A 24,534-nucleotide genomic window follows, 5' to 3' on the forward strand; every position below is an offset into this window, starting at 1 on the left:
ATTTCCCATCGTTCCAGGAGCAGAGCTGGCTCAGCCCAGGGCATTCCCAGCCCAGGAGGAGGAGGAGGCTCAGGGCAGGTGACACAAAGGGGCACTCAGGGCTCAGACTCCACAAACCTGCAGGAATTTCCCTGTTGCTGCCCTGGTTATTTCTGTGGTGGCTCCTGGCACTGCTGGGCTGACAGAGATTGGGCTGGTAAAATAATTATTTTACTGAAAAAATAAATCATTACAATACTAACTAATTAAAGAATGAATTTCCAGAATAACTAAATTATTAAAGTCATTGGTAATTAACTAATGACTTTATGGAATAACTAAATAAACAACTAAACTAGCCAATAGCTAAATAAATAAATAAATAGACAATTAAGGGCCTCATGAAGAAGCAGCAGGCAATTAATTATCTAGGTAATTAATTGTTTCAATTAACTGCCCTCTCTGCCTGTGAAAAACACCAATCACTTCTTTTTGAAACCTTTAAGAGTTTAATGATAATAAAATGGTTATAAAAATAGCAATATAATTAGGGTAATAATAATTTGGACAATCCGGATTAGGGCAATATGAGACAATAAAAACAAAGAGTTACGGGCAGCCTGGGTACCTTTTCTGGGCAGCACAAGCCCAAAAAAGGCCCCACGTTAACAGAGGATTAACCCTTAAAAACAATAACCTGTTGCATATTCATACAGCTCATCCATGATGCATAAATTCCATTCAAACACAGGATTCTGGCTGGGCAGTGTCAGCTCCTTCCTCTGAATCCTGACGGCATCTCCAGGGCTGAGTGAGGCGGGAAGAAGTTCATTTCTCCTGATTAATCCTCTGTTAACGTGGGTCCTTTTTCAGGCTTATTTTGCCCAGAAAAGGTACCCAGACTGTCCGTAACTCTTTGTTTCTATTGTCTCATATTGTCCTAATCCAAATTGTCCAAATTATTATTACCCTAATTATATTGCTACTTTTATAACCATTTTATTACTATTAAACTTTTACAATTTTATAAAACTGAGTGACTGGCGTTTTTCCCCCCCTCTGGAGCACTGAGCCCAGCTGTGCCCCAGCCCTGCCAGGGCCACCAGGACCCTGTCCCAGGGCCACGCACACAAAGGGGGTGTGTGGTGACGCGAGGTGAGGGGGACGTGGGGGTCTCAGGCCACAGCAAGGTCAGGAATCCCCATGGGAGAGTCCCTGGCTGGGGAAAGGCTGACGCAGCACGGCTGAGCCCAGCCCAGCACACACTGCCACCAAAACGGCAAAGAATGGCGTGGAATTACACATAATTACAGATGATGACATGTAATTACCCTCCTGTGTGACAGCTGTCCTGGCACAGGCTGGGCAGCCACAGAAACAGCAATCCTGTGCTGGTGCTCACAGGGTTTATGGATGAGGGAAGAGATGAGGATCTGACTCCATGTTTCACAAGGCTGATTTATTATTTTATGATATATATTACATTAAAACTATACTAAAAGAATAGAAGAAAGGATTTCATCAGAAGGCTGGCTAAGCTAGGAATAGAAAGGAAAGAATGATAACAAAGGTTTGTGGCTCGACTCTCTGTCTGAGCCAGCTGACTGTGATTGGCCATTAATCAGAAACAACCACATGAAACCAATCCCAGATGCACCTGTTGCATTCCACAGCAGCAGATAACCATTGTTTGCATTTTGTTCCTGAGGCCTCCCAGCTTCTCAGGAGGAAACATCCCAAGGAAAGGATTTTGATAAATGTGTCTGTGACACAATTCCACCAGGACACCCCTGGCACAGGCTGGCAGCAGCAGGGAGGGGGCTCCTGCCTGGCCCGGGCTCTCCACCTGGCCAGGTGGGGTGAGGAGCTCAGCGCCGGGCTGACAACGGGGCCAGGTCTGCTCTGCCCCATCTCAGGAACCCCCGGGGGCCGGGGGGCCAGGAGGGGGGCTCAGACAGGGACAGGGACAGCCCAGGGAGCTGACCCAGGCAGGTGACAGGGACACCAAGCTGTGCTCAGGGCAGGGCTGGCACACCCTGAGAAGCTCAATGGAGCCCTCAGGGCCCCGTTGGTTTTACCTGTTCCCTCAGGTGAGGTAATGGTCCAAGCACACCCCCCTTTGGATGGGGGCAGCTCCTCGCCTGCCCTGCTCCCTGCAGGGGCACAGCAGCCCTGGCAGCACCCCCAGCCCTGCTGGGCACTGTGCCCACCGGGGGACACCACAGCTGCCACGCAGGGTGGCATGTCTCCGGCAAAGCCACCGATCTCCTCAGGACACTGGCACCTCCTCAGGACACTGGCACCTCCTCAGGGCACTGGCCAGCTCCTCAGGGCACTGGCACCTCCTCAGGGCACTGGCACCTCCTCAGGACACTGGCACCTCCTCAGGGCACTGGCCAGCTCCTCAGGACACTGGCCACCCTTGAGGACATTTGCCATCTCCTCAGGACATCTGTCCATCTCCCAGCACATTTGGCAGCAGCTCCTCTTCACGGGTTTAGATCTGGAGTCTCGTGTCCCCAGTGCCACCCCTGCTCTGTCCCTGTCCCTGGGTGTCCCTGGGGGTCCCAGGTCCCCTCCCTGCCCCGTTCAGGTCCCAAAGGCTGATGTCCCTCGCAGGATCCGTCACTCTGTGTCTGAGCCCACACGGAGCCTGGCGCTGCTCCCGGCCCTCCTGGAGCTGGAACATCCCACAGGGCAGCAGAGGGAGCAGGACAAACGGCCTGGGGACATTCTGGGGGTTTCTGGGGAGTGAGGGAGCCTGGCTGGCGGTGGGCCGTGGATGGGACAGGGTGGGACAGCCACGGCCCAGGTGGGGACAGGGATTTGCAGCTCCACGAGGAGCCCAGCACGTCGCCACTGCCCCAGGCTGGGATTGAGGGCCTGGAGCTGGGCTGGGCACCAGGGCTGTCCCCATCATGTGCTCTGAAAAATCCTCTTTGCCCAGGGTTGCTCTCCTGGGAAGCTGAGAAGCCTCAGAGAATGAAGAAAACAATAATTATCTAATTTGCTTCTCCTGTGTTTTGCTGCTTCAGAATGTGGTTGGAGATTGTTTATCCAACGGGTGAATTGTTTTTACTCATTGGCCAATTACAGCCAAGCTGTGTCAGACTCTGGAAAGAGTAATGAGGTTTTCTTTAGTATCTTTTAGCCTTCTGTCTGTATCCTTTCTCTATTCTAGAGCATAGTTTAGTATAATATCATAAAAATAATATAATACAATAAAAATAAATAATATAATATATATAATATATATAATGTAATGTAATGTGATATAATAATATGCCTTCTAAGAACATGGAGTCAGATTCATCATTTCCTTCCTGCCACAGGGTCCCTGAAAACACCACACAGGTGTCCGTGGGACCCTGCAGCTGGGGCTGCCCCTGCACCCCTGGCAGTGCCCAAGGCCAGGCTGGGCACTGGGACAGTGGGAGGTGTCCCTGCCATGGCAGGGGTGGCACTGGGTGGATTTTAAGGTCCTTCCCAGCTTGGACAAATCGGAATTGGGGAGCTCCACCTTGGAATCAGGAGCCCCTTAGATGCACAGATGTCTCTGTTTTTGGGAACTTTGGACTGAAAGCAGAGGCGCCACAGTCAGCCCAAGGGGGGCAAATTCCCACTTTGTGACAGGGAATGATCAGGTCAGGGGCCCCTTTGGCAGCTGGAGCAAAGGCAGTGACAGTAACTGGGCTGCCTGGCAGGGGAATTCATCCCAAATGTGCCAGCCTGGAGAGAGCTGGGTGGGGATGAGGCTGGCGATGTGAGCCCTCGGGATGGAATGGGGGCTCTGCTCCAGCCTGGCAGGGCCATGGCCAGGGCAAAGGAGCAGCCAGCAGCTCCTGGGGCGTGGGCAGCCAGGCTGGGGCTCTGCTGTGCCAGGCTGGAGCTCCTTGGGGGCACAGATCAGCCAGGCTGGCTCTGCTGTGCCAGGCTGGGGCTCTGCTGTGCCAGGCTGGAGCTCCTTGGGGGCACAGATCAGCCAGGCTGGCTCTGCTGTGCCAGGCTGGGGCTCTGCTGTGCCAGGCTGGAGCTCCTTGGGGGCACAGATCAGCCAGGCTGGCTCTGCTGTGCCAGGCTGGGGCTCTGCTGTGCCAGGCTGGAGCTCCTTGGGGGCACAGATCAGCCAGGCTGGCTCTGCTGTGCCAGGCTGGGGCTCTGCTGTGCCAGGCTGGGGCTCCTTGGGGGCACGGAGCAGCCAGGCTGGCTCTGCTGTGCCAGGCTGGGGCTCTGCTGTGCCAGGCTGGGGCTCCTTGGGGGCACGGAGCAGCCAGGCTGGCTCTGCTGTGCCAGAGCACCCTCCGGTCCCCACAGCCCCAAAGGCAGCAGTTCCCGCTCTGCAGCAAAGCAGGAAAGGACAAAGTGCCCCACTCCTGCCACAGGAAGGGGTTGGTCCCTTGTTTGTGAGAAGGTGAAACCCAGGGGTGGGGAAATGGGGGTCCCCAAGGGACACAAATCACTCCCCTCACCACTGCTGGGAGCTGCCTCCCTGAAAAACCCAAATGCAGCAGCTCTGAGCACGTCCTGAGGGTTTAGGAGGGATTAGGAGGGATTAAGAGGGAAAGCTTTTAGCATGAGCTGTCCCTGTGCCAGTTCTGGGGTGCAGCAGGGCCCCACAGCTCCCAGCAGGGGTGACACAGCCCACCCCCAGCTCAGACCCCCACTGAAATCACAGTTTGGGATAAAACCAGCCTGCTGGGGTAATTCACAGGGGAGGCGCATTAGCCAGGCAAATCTGCTTCAGGGAGCGCAGGAGGAGGACTAATCACTCCGGGATGAAGGCTTGGGATAATCTCCCAAAGAGCAAATAATTGGGGATTGAGGTGTGGGGGATGCAGGCTCCAAGCAGCCTGTGCTGTGTCCTGGCCCTGGGGGAACTGTGGGGGCAAACAGCACAAAAACAGCACAAACAGCACAAACCCTCAGTGCTGCAGGGCTCAGAGAAAAACCCCAGTGGCTTTTGGCCCCGGGAAGGGTCAGCCCAGGGCAGCTGAGGGCACAGAGCTGCCACAGGAATCATCACAAATGAGGTTTGCACCAGGCCAGTGCTCCCAAACCCCTCGGTGCTGACAGACCGCAGCTGGACAGCGAGGGGGGCCCTGCAGCAGGACCCAGCCCCATTCTGGGAGCCCCCAGGACAGCAGGTTCAGGTAACCCAGGACCCCTGGCACCTGGGCATGAGCCCCAGGGCACCCCTGGCACCTCCTGGCACTGGACACCAGCAGGAAACCCCCAACCAGCTGGAAACTCTCGTTTGTCCCTGCACCGGGTCCCTGGTGCTGCACTGCTCTCTGATTTCAGTGCACAGTCCCGTGGTTCTGGCAGGACCAGGAACACAGCCACGGATGCCACCAAGCCCCAAAAATCTGAATTTGCTGGGAATTGTGTGAACTTACCTCAAACAGAGAGCTTTCCTTCAGGAGTCTGAGCAGGAAGAGTGGCTCCAGCTCCACCCTGGAGCTGCAGCTCCAGCCCACAGCCAAAGGTGTGTGGCTCACCTGGAGCAGGTGAGGCAGCCAGAGGTCCTGGAATCAGTTTGGGCTGAGGGACCTTTAAAGCTCACCCAGTTCCACCCCCTGCATGGGCAGGGACAGGATGCTTCAGGTCCTGTCCAACCTGGCCTTGGACACTTCAATGTGAAGGTGACACCGCCAGAGCTCGCCCCAGGTGCTGCCACCAGTGCTGAACCCCTCATTCCTGCTGAGGAGGACCCTCAGGGCCTGGCCCTGTCACCACCAGGTCACTCCACACTCTGAATTATTACCAAAACCACACCCAGCACCTGCTGCAGCAGCACTGGGAAGGCAGACACAGCCCAGAACAAACCACACTGACCTGGGGCACAGCAGGGGACAAGAGCAGCTGCAGTGTCCCCTTGTGCTGTGACCTGTGCCCAGCAGCACACCTGAGCCCTCTGCTGTGACCTGTGCCCAGCAGCACACACCTGAGCTGTGACCTGTGCCCAGCAGCACACACCTGAGCTGTGACCTTGTGCTGTGACCTGTGCCCAGCAGCACACAGCCGAGCCCACACGTCACCGGTCCCAGGCTGCACCACACACAAGTCATTCAGCTCACACACAGGGGGTTCCACTTTCCCAACATTTATTGCTCCCACAGGTGTCAGAACTTCTGGAACTGTTTCTTGGTGCCGGCAGCCTTGGTCACCTTGAGCACGTTGAAGCGCACGGTCTTGCTGAGGGGGCGGCACTCGCCCACCGTCACGATGTCCCCGATCTGCACGTCCCTGCAATGACACCTGGGGGTCAGGGAGCTCCTGGGGCTCACCTGGCCCCCAGAGCCTCCTCCTGGCACAGCCAGTGCCTGGAACCTGCCCCTGGTTCAGTGGATGCCAGAGGCATTGTCAGCAGCCCCCCAGCCGGGGCACTCTGCAGACCATCGTGAGTTTGAACATCATGACCTGTGGGCAGGCTCCAGGAGGACAGGCTGTGTCCCTGCCAGGTGTGGGGACGGCCCAGGGCCAGCACGCACCTGAAGCAGGGGGACAGGTGCACGGACATGTTCTTGTGGCGCTTCTCGAAGCGGTTGTACTTGCGGATGTAGTGCAGGTAATCGCGGCGGATGACGATGGTGCGCTGCATCTTCATCTTGGTCACCACACCTGCAACGGGGGACACACGCCCGAGGGGCTGCAAGGGCACTGCCAGGATCCCCGTGCCACCTGGCAGCGACAGGCACCAGCTCCAGGAGCCTCCCCTTGTTCATGGCCCTCAGTGCCAGCCCACAGCCTCCCCGTTTCTGCTACAAACCCCACCCTGGCTCTTCTCCAAACCCTTCTGACACACCTGCTAACGCTCCCCACAGCACCACACCCCACCCCACGTGCCCCCAGCACACCTGGTCCCGTCACAGCATCAGTACAGCCTTGTGGCAGTGTCGTCATGCCCACGCGGGCTCGGCAGACCATCGTGAGATTGCCATCATTTGCGGCTCCAGGACCCTCGGGGCTGGCTTACCTTGGCTACCTGCCCCACACACCTGCCCCGGCACTCCTCCGGGGAGGCTCCAGCTCACCTGAGAGAATGCGGCCCCGGATGGAGACGTTGCCCGTGAAGGGACACTTTTTGTCGATGTAGGTGCCCTCGATGGCCTGCAGAGACAGGTGAGCGTCAGGTGGGCACACACACACAGCCCAGGTGCCAGCAGAGCCCAGAGAGCACTCACACACAGGTGGGGAAAGCCAGCAGAGGCCTCGAGTCTAAGCAGCACTGCCAAGGCCACCACGGAGCCATCGCACCACAGCCCCCAGCCCAGTCCCCTCACCTCCTTGGGGGTCTTGAAGCCCAGCCCCACATTGCGGTAGTAGCGGGGCAACTTCTCCTTGCCGCCCTCACCCAGAAGCACGCGCTTCTTGTTCTGGAAGATCGTCGGCTGCTTCTGGTAGGCGCGTTCCGTCTGTGGGGGCAGGCAACGGGCAATCAGCACCGGGGGGAGCCGGGCCCCGCGGGCAGCCGGGCACCGGGACCCCCGGCAAGAGGAGGAACTCAGCACCGAGTGAGCCCGGCCCCGGGGCACCGATCACAGAATCACAGAAGTTCAAGACTGGAAGAGACCTATAAGATCATCAAGTCCAGCCGATGTTCTAACTGTTCAACTAGATCATGGCAGCAAGTGCCACATCCAGTCTTTTTTTGAATTCTTCAAGGGATGATGACTCCACCACCTCACTGGGTAAATGATTCCAGTATCTGACCACTCTTTCTGTGAAATATTTCCTTCTTAATTCTAACTTACATCTCGCTTGACGATACCCCACAAAACCCCAGAGCCCCCACATCCTTCCCTCCAGCCCCGGGACACCGGATCCTCTGCCCTCCCCCAAACTCGGGGCACCGAGGCCCGTCCCGAGCTCCGGGCACGGACCGCTCTGCTCCCCTAGCCCGCACCCGTAGGGCACCGGGATTCCGCCCGCTCCTCCGCCCCCTGCCCCGAAACATGCCCCCCACCCTGGGTAAAGCCCAGGGCACGGAGGTTTCCGCCGCCCCGAAACCCCGGAGCGCGGCACCCTCTGCGCTCCCCCGCCATCCCGGAGCACCGACAGCCGCCCCCTCCCCAAACCCCGGCCCATCGAGACATCCCCGGCCTCGCCGGCTCCGGGATTCCGGCTCCCCTTCGCTCCACCGACCCCGGGGAACGGGTCCCCCGCGGGGAACGGGTCTGCACACCGAGATCCCCCACGCCGCCCCCTCAGTACCTCCTCACGCCCTTAAGGCACCGAGCGCCCCTCCCGCCGCCCCTCCCCGGTCCGGGCCGCCTTCCCCGCACCCCCCACCACTGCTGGGCCGGTATCACCCCCTGAGGGTCCCCCCGGGGCTATCCCGGGCCGGTGCCGGGCTATCCCGGGCCTGTCCCGCGGGCCGCGCGCAGCGCCCACCTGCGTGTCCGCCATCTTGGCGAGCGCGGCCGGAAAGAGGCCGCGAAGCGCGCGGGGCGCGGGTTAACCCGGGGACGGGCCAGGGGCAGGAAGTGACGTCACGCGGCCGGGGTGCCGCGGCGGGGCCGGAAAGGCGGGAACGGGCCCGGAATTCCTGAGGGGAGCGGGAACGGAGCGGGCCCGAGAGCCCCGGCTGTGCCCTCCGTGTGCCGGCTGCAGGGGACACCTGCAGGGATGGGCACTGCAAACCCCCCCCGGCAGCCCCTGCCAAGGCCTGAGCTCCCTTTCCATGGGCAAATTGCTGCTGCTGTCCCAGCTGAGCCTGCCCTGGCCCAGCCTGAGGCCGCTCCCTCTGCTCCTGTCCCTGTTCCCTGGAGCAGAGCCCGACCCCCCCGGCTGTGCCCTCCTGGCAGGGACTTGTGCAGAGCCACGAGGGCCCCTGAGCCTCCTTTGCTCCAGCCCCAGCCCCTTCCAGCTCCTCAGGGATTCTGCAGCCCCTTCCCAGCTCCCTCAGGGATTCTGCAGCCCCTTCCCAGCTCCCTCAGGAAATCTCCACCCCTGCCCTGGACACGCTCCAGCCCCTCCCTGTCCTTCCTGAACTGATGGATCCAGCCCTCGAGGTGTGGCCTCAGCAGTGCCGGCACAGGGCGCTTCCCTGCCTTGCTGGCCGCACTGTCTCTGCTACAGACAGGACCTCACGTGGGGCAAAACCCCCAAGAGGTGAGTGGGACTTGGTCACAGATGGATTGGCAGTTGTGAAAAGGCTCGGCTGCAGGGCTGGAAGTGCAGCTAACGCAGGCAGCACCCCCAGGTTCTGGCCCGGGCTGGCTCCGTGTCCCTTTGCTGGCTGGCTGACATTGCACACTGCTAGGGCAAGGCTGGATACAACTCACCCCACTCTGCCCGGAGCACCCGTGCAGCTGGAGAAAAGCTGGAGAAACTCACAGGAATAAAGACAAGTACTGAAATCCAGAGATTGTCCAGTCCCTGTTCCCACAGGTCACACAGCCAGGGGGTGTTTGGGACACAGAATGGAGCCATGGCCCAGAGGGCTCAGTACCCCTAGAACCCCCCAGGAGATACCACCACTGGCTATCCCCACCAATGGGGCTCCATCCCCTTCAGCCTCATTCCATCCCACCCCCATCTTCATCCCCATCCCATCCTAATTATCTACATCTCCACCCTCACCCCAGGAACAGTGGGAAACCTCTGTGTGAGGGCCATGAGGGGGTCCTGGCGGTGTCCCCAGGGGTTGGTGCTGGATGGGAACTGCGGTGGCACCTGGGAGCCAGTGCTGGCACCTGCTCCACGAGCTGCCTGCTGTCCCTGACAGTCACAGCCTCAGCCAGGGCCTGTGCTGCCCACAGACCCCCAGACGCCCAGAGCAGACAGGGCTGTCCCAGGCCAGCAGCGGGACAGGCACCCCACCGTGCAGGCGGGCCCTGGCTGACCCCCACGCTGAGCGCCGCACAGAGCCCCGGGAGGCGCCGCCCTCAATCAGACCCTTTATTGCCAAGGGTTTACACAGCACAGACACACAGCCCTCCCCATGCACAGCCCGCCCAGCCCAGCCCCGGGGCTTGCATAGAGAGCGGCCGGCCGGCGGAGCCGAGGGGGCAGAGCCAGCCCGCCCCGCGCCCCCCGCCCTGCGAGCCCCGGGGCTCCCCAGGGTCCTGCCCTGCTCCCCCGGCGGCGGCGGGGCCGGCCACGGTGCGGCCCGGCCCGGCCCCGCGCCGCCCCAATAAATTAAAAAGGTCCGGGTTAAAAAGGGGGCTCACTCCTCGGGGGGCTCGGTGAGGAACGGCGAGGTGACGGCGTGGGCCTGGGCGATGGCGGCCAGCTCCTTGAGGAACTCGCTGAAGATGACGGCGCAGTAGACGGCGTTGCGCACTCGCAGGGCCTCGCCGTGCCGCGCCGGGGGTCCCAGGGGGTGCAGCCCCCCGTCCCGCAGCCCCTGCAGCGCCAGCTGCGCCGCCTGCCGCGCCCGCGTCGGGCTGTTGGCGTGCCGCAGCAGCAGCTCCCCCAGGGACGGCTTCCGGCTGCGGGCTGGGGGCACGGGGGGTCAGGGACGGGGGCTGGGGCACAGGGACACACAGCACAGCCCCCAGCGCAGCCCCCAGCCCGGGCACACAGTGCAGACCCCAGCCCGGACCCCAGGGACGGCTTCCGGCTGCAGGCTGGGGTGTGCAGGGGGTCAGGGACACACAGCACAGCCCCCAGCCTGGGCACCCAGACCCCAGAGACAGCTTTCGACTGCAGGCTGGGGGCACGGGGGGTCAGGGACAGGGGCTGGGGCACAGGGACACACAGCACAGCCCTAGCCCCCAGCACAGCCCCCGGCCCAGGCACATGGCCCCAGCACAGCCCCCAGCCCGGGCACCCAGACCCCAGGGACGGCTTCTGACTGCGGGCTTGGGACACCAGCTGGGGGGACAGGGGCACCCAGCACAGCCCCCAGTGCAGCCCCCAGCCCGGACCCCAGGGATGGCTTCCGGCTGCGGGTTGGGGGCACGGGGGGTCAGGGACAGGGGCTGGGGGACAGGGACACACAGCACAGCCCCCAGCGCAGCCCCCAGCCCAGGCACCCAGGCACACAGCCCCCAGTGCAGCCCCCAGCCCAGACCCCAGCCCGGAGCCCAGGGACAGCTCGTGCCTGTGCACACACAGAGGGGACGGCACCCAGCCCCCAGTGCAGCCCTCAGCTCCCCCACACCATCTCCAACCCTCCTTATCACACAACACACAACCGCCAGGCCCCCTCCCCAGTCCCTGCATAGACGCCTCACCCCACCCACACACCAGACTCCCAAAGCAACCCCCAGCCCACCCCACCGGCCACCAACCAGCCCCTTGCACAGTGCAGCCTGTTGTGCAGACCCCAGCCCTGCCATGCAGCCCTCACCCCCTGCACTACACACTGTGCAGACCCCAGACCCCGGGCAACACACAGTGTACAGCCCCCAGCCCCACATGCCTGTCCCAGCTGCCTGCAGAACTCGCAGCCCCCCAGGCAGCCCCCAGCCCCCCAGGCAGACCCCAGCCCCGCAGCCAGGGCCATGTCCTCACCCAGGGTGTCGGTGCGCCACAGGGCAGGGACAGCCCCCCAGGCAGCCCCCAGCCCCCAGGCTGACCCCAGCCCCCATGCAGACACCAGTCCCCAGCCATGTCCTCACCCAGGGTGTCGGCGCGCCGCAGGGCCGGGACAGCCCCGGGCCCCTCGGCCCAGTCCAGCCGCCCCCGGGCAATCAGGTACTTCTTGGCCTTGAAGAGCAGCGCTGGGAAATCCTCTTGAGTGGCAGCGAAGCTCTCGATCTTGTTCTTCACCGAGCCCAGCACCTGCAGGACCACAGCACGGGGGTCCCCACAGGAACAGGGGTCCCCATCAGATGGGGTGTTCCCTTCAGCACAGGGTACCCCAACAGGAATGGGGGGGGGGTCTCTGCAGTAACAGGGGATCCAGAGGGGGTTCCAGCCATGGGGGACATGGGGCAGGGGTGGGCTGGGCAGCACAGGGCAAACTCAGCAATCTTGGGGTTAAAAAGGGTTAAAAGCCTTTCCAACACCCTCCCGTGACTCCATGAGGGCAGGGGCTCCCCAGGGGCCGCACCTGGAGCAGGGATTTGACGCTGGGCTGGAAGACCATGTTGGTGTTGAGCAGGAAGGAGCGCAGCAGGGGCTGGGGGTAGCAGGCCAGCTGGGCCACCAGCCCGGTCAGCAGGAAGTTGACATAGAGCGAGTTGTGGGGCATGTTCTCCAGCTTCCCGAAGAGCACCGACACGAAGGGGCCTGGGGACACGGCGGGGTCAGGCAGGGCCCGCAGGGAGCCGGGACCCTCGCCGTGCCCCCGTGCCCACCTGTGAAGGGCTGGCTGGGGGGCGGCCCCACCGCCCGCGGCGGGCTGGCCACCACCTGCGCCAGGGGGTCCGGGGGCCGCGGCGGCGCCCGCCCGGTGCCCGCGTCCCCCTCGGGCAGCGCGGCGAAGCTGGCGAAGGCCTCCTCCTCCTCGTGGGACAGGGGCGGCTCGGGGGGCTCCGTGGGGGCGGCCGGGGCGCCCCCCACGCCCCCGTTCTGCATCTCGGCCTCGATCTCCCGCAGCTCCTCGGTGAAGGTCTCGATGGAGACGCCGGCGCCCGGGGGCTCGGCGGGCACGCGGGCCAGCAGCTCCTCCAGCAGCGAGTCCACCGAGGGCAGGGGCTCCCAGCCGGGCGGCCGCGCCCCAGCGGCCCCGTTCGGAGCGCCCCCCCCGCCCTCCCCCTCGCCCTGGGGGCTGCGGCGCACCTTCTTCACCGCCACGTCCCCCTCGGGCCGCCCCGGCTCGGCCGCCCCGTGCGCCCCGTTCAGCAGCGTCCCCCCCTCGCGGGGCTCGGGGCCGGGCCCCCCCGCCCGCGGCTCGTCGTCCCCCAGGGCCCCCCCCCGGCGCCTCCCGCGCCCCCTCCTCGGGCAGCCCCCGCTTCTTAGTCCGTGGCGTGGGGGGCCGTCCCGGGGGGCTGTCGGGCTCGGGGGCGCGCGGCTCCTCGCCGTCGTAGGGCGCCGACCACACGCGGCAGGCCCAGGCGCAGCGGTCGATGCTGTGCCGCGCGTCCCGCAAGTACTCCAGGTAGTTCCTGTCCAGCTCGGCCACCTCGTCCCGGGGCCCGGGCCGGGCCGGGCTGCCCGCGGGGGGCCCGGGCGAGCGGGGGGCCGCGGCCTCGGCGGGCGCCGCGCTGCCGGCCTGGCGCATGAAGAACGACAGGCGCGACGGCGTCGAGGGCTTCGGGGCCGGGGGCGCGTCTGCGCCGGGGCTGCCGTGGCCTGCGGGGACACGGGGCAGCACCGGGGTCAGCACGGGGGTCAGGACCGGGAGTCAACACCAGGCTGGGGCTGGGGGAATTCCAGGTGCCACAGGGATGGTGGCACAAAGCTCAGCTGGCGGAGGAACGAGGTCCCAGCGGCTGCAGAGGTGGCACAGGAGAGCCCAGTGCCAGGACAGGCTCCGGTATGTGGGGGGATGGCATGGCACGGCATGGCACGGCACGGAGGACTGTGGCAGGATGGGGTGGGATGGGGCTCAAGCTGCCACAGGAATGGCACCAGGGGCTCAGCGCTGAGCTGGGACAGAGTCCAAGGGGACAGCAAGGCAGAGCTCAGCAATGGGATAGGATGGGCCACGGTTTGAGGGGGCCATAGGGATGGCACAGCTGGGACTATCAACAAGTTGGAGCAGGGGCGGGTTACAAGTGGCCATGGAGACCCCAGGAGAGGGCCCCACATCAAGCCAGGAGGGGGATGGGGTCTAAGGGTCACAGGGACAGCATGGGACAGCTCAGTGCCAAGCCAGGGTAGGAAAGGAGTCTGAGGGGCTGCAGGGACCCTGGGAGAGGGCTCAGTGCTGGTACAGGGTCCAAGGGGCCACGGGAAGGCTGTGGGGGTCTCTGAGGGCCGCAGTGGCGTACCCCTGGCCCGGGCGGGGGGCTCCTCGTCCCGGTCGCGGGGCGGCGGGGGGCTCTCGGGCCGGCAGCAGCGCGGGATCAGGGACAGGAACTTGGCCGCTGTCTTCCCGTAGATGTCCAGGTCCCGCACCGCCCGCTTCTGGCTCAGCATCACGTGGCTGCAGGGCAGCAGGTACCTGCGGGCAGGTGGCACAGGGCAGCTGCAGGGGACACACGGGGACCCTGCACAGGACCCCAGCCCCTTCACAGTGGGGCAGATGATGTGGCTGCCTCACATCTGCATGCCCACCTGGCACAACACCCCAGGCCCATCCCAGAGAAGCCCCAGAGTGGGCCAGCAGCAGATGATCTCACTCCCTCACCTGAGCACCAGCTGCAGCATCACATCCTCGCAGTTGAGGCTGAGCAGCGTCCGGAAGAGGCTCAGGGACACCATGCACAGCTGGGGACAGTGCAAGGTGTCAGAGGGCAGCAGAGCGGGCAGGGGGCAGTGCCACCCACCCCATGGCAGGACAGGGGAAGGGGATGGGAATGGCACAGGGATGGGGACACTGGGGATGGGATAAGGATGCTGACAGGGTGCTGGGGGGCCGAGGGGGCACGGGGCTCACCCGGGAGTTACTGTTGATGCGGCCCACCAGCGTGTCCAGGATGGTGGTGTTGTCGTGCCGGTGCAGCAGCACGAAGCGCAGGAAGGTTTTCAGCAGCGCCGTCTCGCTGACGCTGCGCAGGAACAGGTCCAGGTACGCCGTGCTCGCAATCATCTCCTCCACCGAGGTCTGCACGAGGGGCACGGGCAGCTGGGGACGGGCACCACGGGGCCCTGCCCACCCGCAGGGGCTGTGGCACGGGCAGGAGACCCCCATCCCACCCCTGCTGCCGGGGGTCCCTCACCTTGTGCAGCGCCGGCCCCATGACGGGCACAAGGAACCCATTGTGGACGTAATCCACCAACTGCTTCTGCACCAGCGGGTGGGCGACCTGAGGGGCCGCAGGGGCGTCAGGCAGCCCCTGTGGGGCTGGGAGCCCCTCTCGGCCCCTCGCAGCCCCTCAGCCCCACCTGGATGACGGCGTTGCAGAACTCGAGCGAGTTCATGAAGAGCACGAGGGAGGAGACGCCGATCCAGTCCTCGCGCCGCAGGAAGTGCCAGTCGTCCCCTCGCACCTCGATCTTGCGGGGCAGGGAGGAGTACAGGGCGCTCAGGCCCGTGGCCAGCACCTGGAACACACGTGCTCTGCTGCCCCGCAGCCCCTCCGGCCGCTGCACCCAGCCAGCCCTCCCCAAAGCCCAGGAGCCTGCCCCACAGACCTGCCCCACTGCAGCGCTCCAGGCAGGGCAGCTGGGCTGGGCCCTGCATCCACCACTGCACTGGGCCCTCCACCATCCCCAAGCCTCCCATCACCACCAAGTCCCCCCATCATCTCCAAGCACCCTGCTCCCAGGCCCCTCATCCCCAAGCCCTCCATCATCTCCAGGCTACTCTGTCACCTCCAAGCCCCCCATCACTTGCAGACCTTCCATCAGCCCCAGACCCCCCACCATCTCCAAGCCCTCTATCATTTGCAAGCTCTCCGTCACTCAGCTTCCATCATTCCCAAGTCCCTCATAATCCCCAGCCCTGCCCCCCACCATCCCCAGGCCAGGGCAGGACTTTTCCCTCTAGGCCTGTCCATGGCTCTTGCCCAACCCTGTGCCAGCAGTGCAGGATCCCAGCACAGTCCTGGGGAGGGGAACACTGCCCATAGAGGTGAACACTGGCCCAGGAGGGGAACACTGCCCCAAGGAGAGGAACACTGCCCCAGGAGGGGAACGCTGCCCCACAGGGAGGGGAACGCTGCCCCAGGGAGAGGGGAATGCTGCCCCACGGAGAGGGGAACGCTGCCCATAGAGGGGAATGCTGCCCATGGAGGGGAACGCTGCCCCAGGAGGGGAACACTGCCCCAGGGAGGGGAACACTGCCCATGGAGGGGAACGCGGGAACGCTGCCCCAGGAGGGGAATGCTGCCCCGAGGAGGGGAACGCTGCCCCAGGAGGGGAACGCTGCCCCAGGAGGGTAATGCTGCCCCACGGGGAGGGGAATGCTGCCCTGAGGAGGGGAACGCTGCCCCAGGAGGGGAATGCTGCCCCAGGAGGGGAATGCTGCCCCACGGGGAGGAGAATGCTGCCCATAGAGGCGAACGCTGCCCCAGGGAGAGGAACGCTGCCCCACGAGGAGGGGAACACTGGCCCAGGAGAAGAACGCTGCGCCAGGGAGGGGAACACTGGCCCACGGGGAGGGGAATGCTGCCCATGGAGGGGAACGCTGCCCCAGGAGGGGAACGCTGCCCCATGGAGGGGAACGCTGCCCCAGGAGGGGAACACTGCCCCACGGGGAGGGGAACGCTGCCCATGGAGGGGAACGCTGCTCCAGGAGAGGAACGCTGCCCCAGGAGGATCCATACCGGGCAGAAGTAGGAGTTGTCGGTGATGGACTGGGCCACGGCGCGGTTGCTGGCCGACATGGCCATGATGAGCAGCAGCGCGTCCCGTGCCTGCTGGCCCCGCGCACCCTCGTGGTGGATGAAGGGGATGAGGAGCGAGAAGATGATGAGGTTGGCGGGGCCCTGGTCCGTGTGGCTGTGGAAGAAGAGCTCCAGGATGGCGGGCTCGCGCGCCACGGAGACGCAGAGCTGGTTGAGCAGCAGCACCAGGCTGTTCTCCAGCGGGGCCGAGGCGGGCTCGGCGCACACGCTCAGCAGGCGCAGCAGCGGCGTCAGCACCGGCTTGTGCCGCAGCAGGGGCTGCCGGGCCTGGCTGATCAGCATCTCGTACAGCTTCAGCTGCTCCACCTGCACACAGGCACAGCAAAGGTACAGAGACCACCCGGGCCTGCTGCTCATCCAGCACAATGCAGCCCACTCAGCCTCAGCCTCAGATGCCACATCCACGTGGCTGTGAAACCCCCCAGGGCTGGGGATCCCAGCACTGCCCTGCGCCATCTGGGACAGGGCTGCAGGGAATTCCTTCCACAAGGAATTTCCTCCAGCACCACAGAGTTTCCAGGATGGCTTGGGCAGTCTCAACCCCAACCCAACCAGAACTTGCCATGGGACAGTGCCCTACCCTTGGCCTGGCTGACCCCCAACCCAGCACCTTCACCCTTGGGATCCAGCCTGTCCCAAGGTCCCCAGAAAACCCCCGGCAGCGCAGAGCCCTCACTCAGACCTTCCTCTCCTCTGTGAAGTCGCCCTGCAGATGCCAGCACAGGAGCCGCTCCAGCAGGTTCTCAGCAGCCACAAACTCCAGGATGGGCCCGCAGGCCATGTCCCCGTCCCCCTGTGCCCTGTCCTTGTCCCCGTCCCCCCAGGGCCGGTCCTCAGCCAGCAGGTTCAGCATCTGGTAGGTGTTGTTGCGGACGGCGCTGAGGTCGTCGGGGGCCGGTTTGCTCCCGCGCCGCTCCAGGATCCGCAGCACCTGTGGGAGGGAGAGGGGCAGCAGTGGGCGCTGGGGGCCGCAGGGTCGGGGATCCTCGCCGCCCCCAGCCCCGCTCACCTGCGCCCAGTGGTTCTTGAAGACCATGAGGCAGGTCTCGGGGTCGGCGGTGACGGGGGGCTGCAGGCTGGCGCTGCGGGGGGCTCGCTGCCCGCCCGCCCGTGGGGTCAGCTTGCTCAGCCAGCTCATCCTCTCCATGGGCACGGGGTCACGCGCGGCACCGGGGCGCCCCAGCCGGGCTGCACGCGGCCTGGCACCACCGCAGGGGCACGGGGCAGCGGGCAGGGGGCCAGGGGCCTGTCTCCATGCTGCTGCCAGCGGGCTGCAGGGACAGGGGCATCAGAGAGCCCGGCCCAACATGGCCAGCCCGACCACGGCCGGCCTGACCATGGCCAGCCCGACCTCACCCGGCCCAAGCACGGCCAGCCCGACCACAGCGAGCCCGACCACAGCCAGCCCGACCTCACCCGGCCCAACCTCACCTGGCCCAACCTCACCCAGCCCAACCACGGCCAGCCCAACCACGGCCAGCCCGACCTCACCCGGCCCAACCATGGCCAGCCCGACCTCACGGCCAGCAGCGGGGAGGGAGGCAGAAAGGGGAAGAGGAGGGAAACCAGGAAGGAAGAAAGTCAGGAGGAAAGGAAGGCAATCGAGAGGAAAGGCAGGCAGGAGGGACAGCAGTGGGAACTGGGCCGGGCAAGCATGTCGGAGCAGTGGTGGCTGCAGGACTCTGGATCCCAGCCCTGCTCACACCCAGGACTGGACTTTAAACTGGGAACTGGCCCAGCATGGGTGTGGGGCGTGCCCAGCAGCCACGGGGACACCAGGACAGCTGGGACAGCTGCCCACCCCCATGCTCAGCAGCACCCATGGCAGCACTGCCAGGATATTTATAGTGCCCCGTGCCCCAGCACCAGCACTGCCACCGCAGGCACCTGCACGGCACTGAGCCCCAGAGCCACAGCCCCGGTGTGCCAGGGGCACAGAGACACCACAGAGACACCAGAGGGGCCCCCCAGGTCCCCATCAGCTTGTGGGGAGGGCAGTAGCTTTGAGAGTCAGTGCCACAGCCCTTACACGGCGCTTGGGGAAGTGAAAGAGCCATTAAAGACGCCCCAAACCACAGAGGCAGGAAGGGAAAGTGGCTGAAGCTGGGGCAGTGGGACACAGCACAGGCAGGGCCTGTCTATTTATACCCCGCTCAGCCCGTCCCACCCACAGCCAGCGCTCGTGTGGCTGCTAAAGTTAGAGCCACTGAATGCCAGGGCAGTGCCAGCCCTGCGGCCCTGCAGGAACAGAGGCAAAGGCCACAGTGTGGTGTCCCTGCGCAGGGACCTGTGTGACACACGGCCAGAGCCGTGCTGCTGGGACAGGGGCACCCGCTGCCACCACTCCTGTCCTGTACCAGTGCCCCTCACCCCAAGCTGGCTGTGCCTGTCACATGCCAAAGCACCCAGCCACTGGGGCACAGCACAGGGCCGTGGCTCCACCCCAGTGTCACCCCAGTGTCAGCTCAGTGTCACCCCAGTGTCACCAGGACGGGCTGAGGTGGGAGAGCACCTGCCCAGGCAGCAAGTACCCAGAGCACTGGGGGTGATCAGGCGCCACCAGGGCAGAGACAGGGCCACTGCAGGCAGGACACCGAGAGCACAGGGACACCAGGTGCCACCAGGGCAGGGACAGGGCCACCGGGGCACGGCCACCATGGGCAGAGGATGGCTCCCAGTGCCAGGAGGTTGTGGGCGATGAGCGCCGGCCCGTCCGGTGCACCCGGGAACCGAAGCACCGTGCGGGGGTCACCGAGGGGCCGCCAGGGCGGTGCGGGTGAGGCGAGGGGCTGTCACAGCCCCGGGCCGCGGTTCCCCAGCCCGCGGAAGGCGCTGCTCACTCGGGCATCCTCAATCCCGGAGCCGCGGAGCACCGGCACCATGGCAGGAACCGGGACGCCCTCGGGCTCCGGGGTCACCCGGAGCGGGGCCCCTGCATGCCGCGGGGCCGGGCCGCCTACCTGGGTCAAGGTCGCGGCGGTCCCGTCCCGTCAGCGCCGCACCTGGGGAGGGCACAGGAGGCGTCGGGCGCGGGGCCGGGACCCCGGGACCCCCCGGCACCCCCGGGAGCCCCCGGCACTCCGCGGGCCTCCGCAGGACGGGGCTCGTCGCCCCTGGGCACTGCGGCCCGCCCGGACCCGTCCCCGCCGCGGCCCCTCGCCCTCGACACCGCCCGGGCCGGGCCGGTCCCTCCGGCCCCGCGCGGCCAAGGGCGGGCGGCGGCCCGGGCACCCCGGCACCGCGGCACAAGGGCGGCTGGACCTGCCCCGCGGCCCGCCCCGCTCCCCGCGCCCCCCCTCCCGCTGTCCCCGCTCGCCGCGTCCCCATCGCCGGCGCTCCGGCGCCCCCCGGCCGCTCCCGGTCCGCCCGGCGCCGCCGCTCACCGCCCGCCCCCGCCACGGGCCCCGCGCTCCCGACGCCATCTTCCCGCCGCGCCCGACGCACCGCGCGCGCGGCCACGCCCACCGCGGCACGGCCACGCCCACCGCGGCACGGGGACACGCCTACACCCCTCGGTGGGCGTGGTCTCTCCGGGAAAGCCCGAGCGCTCATTGGCTAGGCCGTGAGTGGGGCGGGGCCGGGGCGCGTGGGAACCGGGAGCCGGGATCAGGGACAGGCGGTACCGGGACACCCCGGCACCGGGTACCCTGCACGAGCACCCCCGGAGCGGGGCATCCCCAGAAACCGGGAAGCCCTCCAAGCCGGGCAGCGGTACCGAGCTGCCGGGACTCCCGGCACCGAGAGCCCCAGCACGGGCACCACTCGGAACCGGGCACCGCGCTGCCCAGCCACCCCTGTAACTGGGCACCCCGGTACCGGGCAACCCTGCACCGGATAACCGGATACCTTAGTAACCCTGCACCGGATAACCCCTGCACGCTGCACTCCCCGGAACTGAGCGCCTCGGAACCGGGCACCCCGGTACCGGGACCCCCAGAACCCCTCTGCCGGGCACCCCAGAAACGGGCTCTCCCTGGCCCTGGGCACCTTGTGGCAGATAACCTTGTACCGGGCACCTCTGTGCCAGGCAGCCCGTGCCAGGTGCCGGGAGCCGCCGCCGCCGCCTCTGCCCCGGGCGCTGCCTGGCACCGGCTGCTGTTCCCGGAGCTCACCTGGGCCCCGCACACCTGGCCACGGCTCCGTGCCCCGGCGTGCCCGGCGGAGCTGGCACGGTGGCTGCTCCGCCCAGGTGTCCCCGGGGCCGGCGGTGCCCTGGGGACCCCTCGTTGCTGGGACACGCCCGGTGTCGCAGGAGCCGCGGGTACCCTGGAGGAGCCGCGCCCGGCACCGGGGCCGGCAGCAGCGCCCGGCAGGTGCTCAGGTGTGCAGGACCCCCGGTTACCGGGACACACGGGATCCCCGCTGAGAAGGACCCCACCGGGACCCTCGGCTCCGTCCTGACCCGCCGCTGGGCCGGGCTCCATCCCGGCAGCACCGCTGAGCCATGGCCGCAGCCCGGGCTGGCACCGGCACCGGACACGGCACGGGGTGAGCGGGGCACGGCCGCCTCCTGCGAGCGTGGGGTAGGGGCGCCGCAGGGACCCCCTGAGTCCCACCGGTGCTGGGGGGCGGCTGAGCCTCGGAGCCACCGGCAGCCGGGCTGAGCGGGGACAGAGGGACCCCAAATGGGGACAGAGGGACCCCCGGTCCCCCTGTGCCCCCAGCCGCACTGCCACCCCCCAGAACTGGACCCCAAATGGGGACAGAGTGACCCCCGGTCCCCCTGTGCCCCCAGCCGCACTGCCACCCCCCAGAACTGGACCCCAAATGGGGACAGAGGGACCCCCGATCCCTCTACACCCCCAACTACACTGCCACCCCCCGGAGCTGGACCCTGGACCCCAAATGGGGACAGAGTGACCCCCAGTCCCTCTGTGCCCCCAGCCGCACTGCCACCCCCCGGAACTGGACCCTGGACCCCGCCGGGGACTGGCACTACCGATGGATCAGCCTCATGGTGCTGCCCATCCTTTACAACTGGGTCGTCCTCATCCTCAGGTGCCAGGCAGTGGGGTTGGGGTTGGGGTCGGGGTTGGGGTGGGGGTGTCCCGGCCCCGTCCCAGCGATGCCCCACTCGTACCCCAGGTGCTGCTTCCCCGAGGTGCAGGAGGCCCACGCGGGGCTGTGGCAGGCCCTGGACGGGCTGAGCGACGTGCTGTACCTGCTGGACATCGCCGTGCACCTCCACACAGGTACGGACACGCAGACAGACACACGGACACAGGGGTACACACAGACACACACACAGGTACAGGTGTGTACACAGACACACAGGCACACGCAGACACAGACACACAGGTACGTACACACTCAGACACAGGCGTGTAACCTCACAGACACACAGGTGTGTACACTCACACACAGACGCACAGGTACAGGTGTGTACACACACACACACACACGTGCAGGTGTGTACATGTACGTACACACACGTGTGCACTCCCACCTGGTACAGCCACCACCCAGCCCCACACAGAGGGTGTCTGGGTGGGTGGTCTCGAGTTTCACACCCACCCTCACTCCCCAGCCCCATGGCAGCCCAGGGAGCCGCCAGCGACCTCCCGAGGGTGCCCACCCAGTGTTCCTGTGCCTCCCTGTGCCCCGGGCTGGGCGCCTGCGTGGTCCCCTCTGCCATCACGGGGAGCAGCCCCTGCAGGGCTGGGTGCCCGGGGTGCCACGGCTGCCCTGGCTGCCCACCAGGTTTCCTGGAGGACGGGATCCTGGTGCGGGACGCCAGGCGTACGCGGCGGCGCTATCTGGGCTCCTGGAGCTTCCCCTGGGACGTGGTGGCCGTGCTGCCCACCGAGCTGCTGTGCCTGCTCCCGGGGGTGCCGAGGGTGCCGGGGGTGCCGGCGGCCCGTGCCAACCGCTGTCTGCGGGTGCCGCGGCTCTTCGAGGCCTTCGACCGGTGCGAGACGCGCACGGGATGGCCCAACGCCTTCCGCATGGCCAAGCTGATGCTGTACCTGCTGCTGGGCATCCACTGGCACGCCTGCCTCTACTTCGCGCTGTCGGCGCGCCTGGGGCTGGGCGCCGACCCCTGGGTGTGCCCCAGCTCCCCGCGGCTGCTGCGCCGCTACCTGCACAGCTTCTACATCTCCACGCTGGTGCTGGCCATGGTGGGCGACACGCCGCCGGCGCAGCGCGAGGAGGAGCTCCTCTTCCTCACCGCCGGCTTCCTCCTGGCCGTGCTGGGCTTCGCCACCATCACCGGCAGCATCAGCACCGTCATCGTCAACCTGAGCTCGGCCGGCAGCGCGCTGTACCCCGCGGCGGGCCCGGTGCGGCGGTACCTGCGGGCGCGGGGCGCGGGCGGGCGGCTGGCGGCGCGGGTGGCGCGCTGGCACCAGCACCTGCGGGCGCAGCGCAAGCCGCCGGCCGAGTGGCGGGTGCTGCGGCACCTGCCGCGGGGGCTGCGCGCCGAGGTGGCGGCCAGCGTGCACCTGGCGGCCCTGCGGCGAGTGGGGCTGTTCCGCGGCTGGGAGCGCGGCGTGCTGCGGCAGCTGGTGCTGCGCCTGCGGCCGCAGGTCTTCGGGCCCGGCGAGTTCGTGTGCCGGCGCGGGGACGTGGGCCGAGAGATGTACTTCATCCGCGAGGGCCGCCTGGCCGTGCTGGCCGCCGACGGCGTCACGCAGCTGGCCGTGCTGGGCGCGGGGCTCTACTTCGGCGAGATCAGCCTCATCAACATCAAGGGTGAGCCCCGCGCCGCGCCCCGGCGCCCTGCCCGGTGCGCTGCCCTCGGCTCACGGCCCCCGCCCCGCAGGCAACGTGGCCGGGAACCGGCGCACGGCCAACATCCTGAGCATCGGCTACTCGGACCTCTTCTGCCTGGGCAAGGAGGACCTGGCGGAGGTGCTGGCCGAGTTCCCCAGCGCCCGCGCCGCCATGGAGGCCAAGGGCCGGGAGCTGCTGCTCCGCATGGGCCAGCTGGACACCGGGGCCGAGGCGGCGGCGCTGGCGGCCGAGGCCGAGGCGGAGCGGCGGCTGCGGGGGTTGGAGACGGCCCTGGAGGGGCTCCAGACGCGGGCGGCGCGGCTGCTGGCACAGCTGGAGGCCAGTGCCCTGCGCATGGCCCTGCGCGTCCGGCGCCTCGAGGGACGGCTGCAGCTGCGGGACGGAGCGGGGCGGGACAGGGCAGGGCGGGACAGAGCGGGGAGGGAGAGAGCCGTGCGGGATGGAGCCGTGCGGGACAGGGCGGTGCGGGATAGAGCGGTGCGGGCAGACGGGACAGCAGGAACGGCCTCACCGCAGCAGCCTCCCGGCCCACAGGGTCCTACCGGGGGACAGGCTCCCCCCAGAGTGCAGGATTCAACCGAGGCACGGGATGTCCTCAGGGCACACGGTCCCCCCAGGGCACCGGGTCCCTCCGAGGTGCGGGGTGCCCCCAGGGCACAGGAGCCAGACTCCGCAGGAGGACAGGGTCGTACTGGGATGCAGGGCCCCTCCAAGGCACAGGGTGCCCACAGGGCACAGGGTCCCAGTGACGTGCCAGGTGCTCCCAAAGCACACGGTACCCCCACGGTGCAGGGGCCCCACAGGGCACGGGGTCGCATTGGGGCACGAGGTCCCCGTGGCATGTATGGCCCTGGGGAGGCACAGGCTCCCCTCAGGGCGCAGGGGCTGCCCAGGGCACGGAGGCAGATCGGGACGCGAGGCCCCAGTGCCATGTACGGTCCCGGCAGGGCACAGGCTCTGCGCAGGGCCCGGGGTCCCTCCGGGGCACAGAGATCCACAGGGGCACAGGATGTCCCCGGGGCTCAGGGGGTCCCACGAGGGGCGGGGGTGCCGCGGGACTGAGGGGTGACCGGAGGGGGACACAGCAGCGACCGCTGGTGTGGGTGACACCGGCAGCTGCTCTTGCAGGACCGGGAGAGGAAGGAGCCGGGACGGGGACGGGGCCGGGTCAGGGTCACGGAGTCTCGGGGCCGTGAGCAGCTCGGGATCCCCGGCCCCGCCGCCCGTCCCGGGGCAGCAGGGGGAAGCGGTGACCGACCCGCGGTGGCGGCCGCCGCCCGGTGCCTCAGGAGCGCTCCCCGCGAGCCGCCCGAGCCCCCCGAGCCGCCCGGGACTGGGCTACAGCCCGGTACCCCCCGAGCCCCGCTCCCGGCGCTCTCCACGGCCCCGCCCGTCCCCCCCGCCCCGGGCTCGCCCCGATCCCGCCTCCCCCGCGCCCCCCGGCACCCCCCGGGCTCCCCCCGCCGCCGCC

The 24,534-nt window shown here is 66.6% G+C and overlaps 3 protein-coding genes and 2 non-coding genes across 5 annotated transcripts; 1 reads left to right on the forward strand and 4 right to left on the reverse strand.

Moving 5' to 3' along the window:
* Positions 1–6,066: 6,066 nt before the first annotated feature.
* On the reverse strand, positions 6,067–8,436 carry RPS11 (ribosomal protein S11). Its single transcript, XM_059466201.1, has 5 exons — positions 8,374–8,436; positions 7,263–7,394; positions 7,014–7,089; positions 6,471–6,600; positions 6,067–6,225 (listed from the first exon to the last, which is right to left on the reverse strand). Exons 1-5 carry the CDS (start codon positions 8,386–8,388, stop codon positions 6,102–6,104), a joined length of 477 nt encoding a protein of 158 aa, XP_059322184.1. The 5' UTR covers positions 8,389–8,436; the 3' UTR covers positions 6,067–6,101.
* LOC132070416 (small nucleolar RNA SNORD35) lies at positions 6,312–6,401 on the reverse strand. Its single transcript, XR_009417980.1, has one exon. It is a non-coding gene; the product is annotated as a small nucleolar RNA SNORD35 (small nucleolar RNA).
* LOC132070417 (small nucleolar RNA SNORD35) lies at positions 6,845–6,928 on the reverse strand. Its single transcript, XR_009417981.1, has one exon. It is a non-coding gene; the product is annotated as a small nucleolar RNA SNORD35 (small nucleolar RNA).
* A 1,497-nt stretch (positions 8,437–9,933) lies between the features above and the next one.
* On the reverse strand, positions 9,934–19,749 carry FHIP1B (FHF complex subunit HOOK interacting protein 1B). Its single transcript, XM_059465872.1, is given in 14 exon segments — positions 9,934–10,422; positions 11,550–11,712; positions 11,984–12,162; positions 12,231–12,777; positions 12,779–13,167; positions 13,809–13,981; positions 14,168–14,247; positions 14,417–14,584; positions 14,700–14,786; positions 14,866–15,024; positions 16,248–16,634; positions 17,011–17,259; positions 17,338–17,599; positions 19,712–19,749. Coding segments are annotated over 13 exon segments (2,991 nt in total). The 5' UTR covers positions 17,476–17,599; positions 19,712–19,749; the 3' UTR covers positions 9,934–10,150.
* CNGA4 (cyclic nucleotide gated channel subunit alpha 4) lies at positions 19,026–24,125 on the forward strand. The gene is made up of 6 exons (XM_059493989.1): positions 19,026–19,843; positions 20,356–20,851; positions 21,064–21,326; positions 21,414–21,520; positions 22,029–23,021; positions 23,092–24,125. Exons 1-6 carry the CDS (start codon positions 19,026–19,028, stop codon positions 24,123–24,125), a joined length of 3,711 nt encoding a protein of 1,236 aa, XP_059349972.1.
* Positions 24,126–24,534: the final 409 nt, after the last annotated feature.

Source organism: Ammospiza nelsoni, chromosome 2 (genome assembly GCF_027579445.1).
Source record: "Ammospiza nelsoni isolate bAmmNel1 chromosome 2, bAmmNel1.pri, whole genome shotgun sequence".
In the NCBI taxonomy this organism is placed as follows: Eukaryota; Metazoa; Chordata; class Aves; order Passeriformes; family Passerellidae; genus Ammospiza; species Ammospiza nelsoni.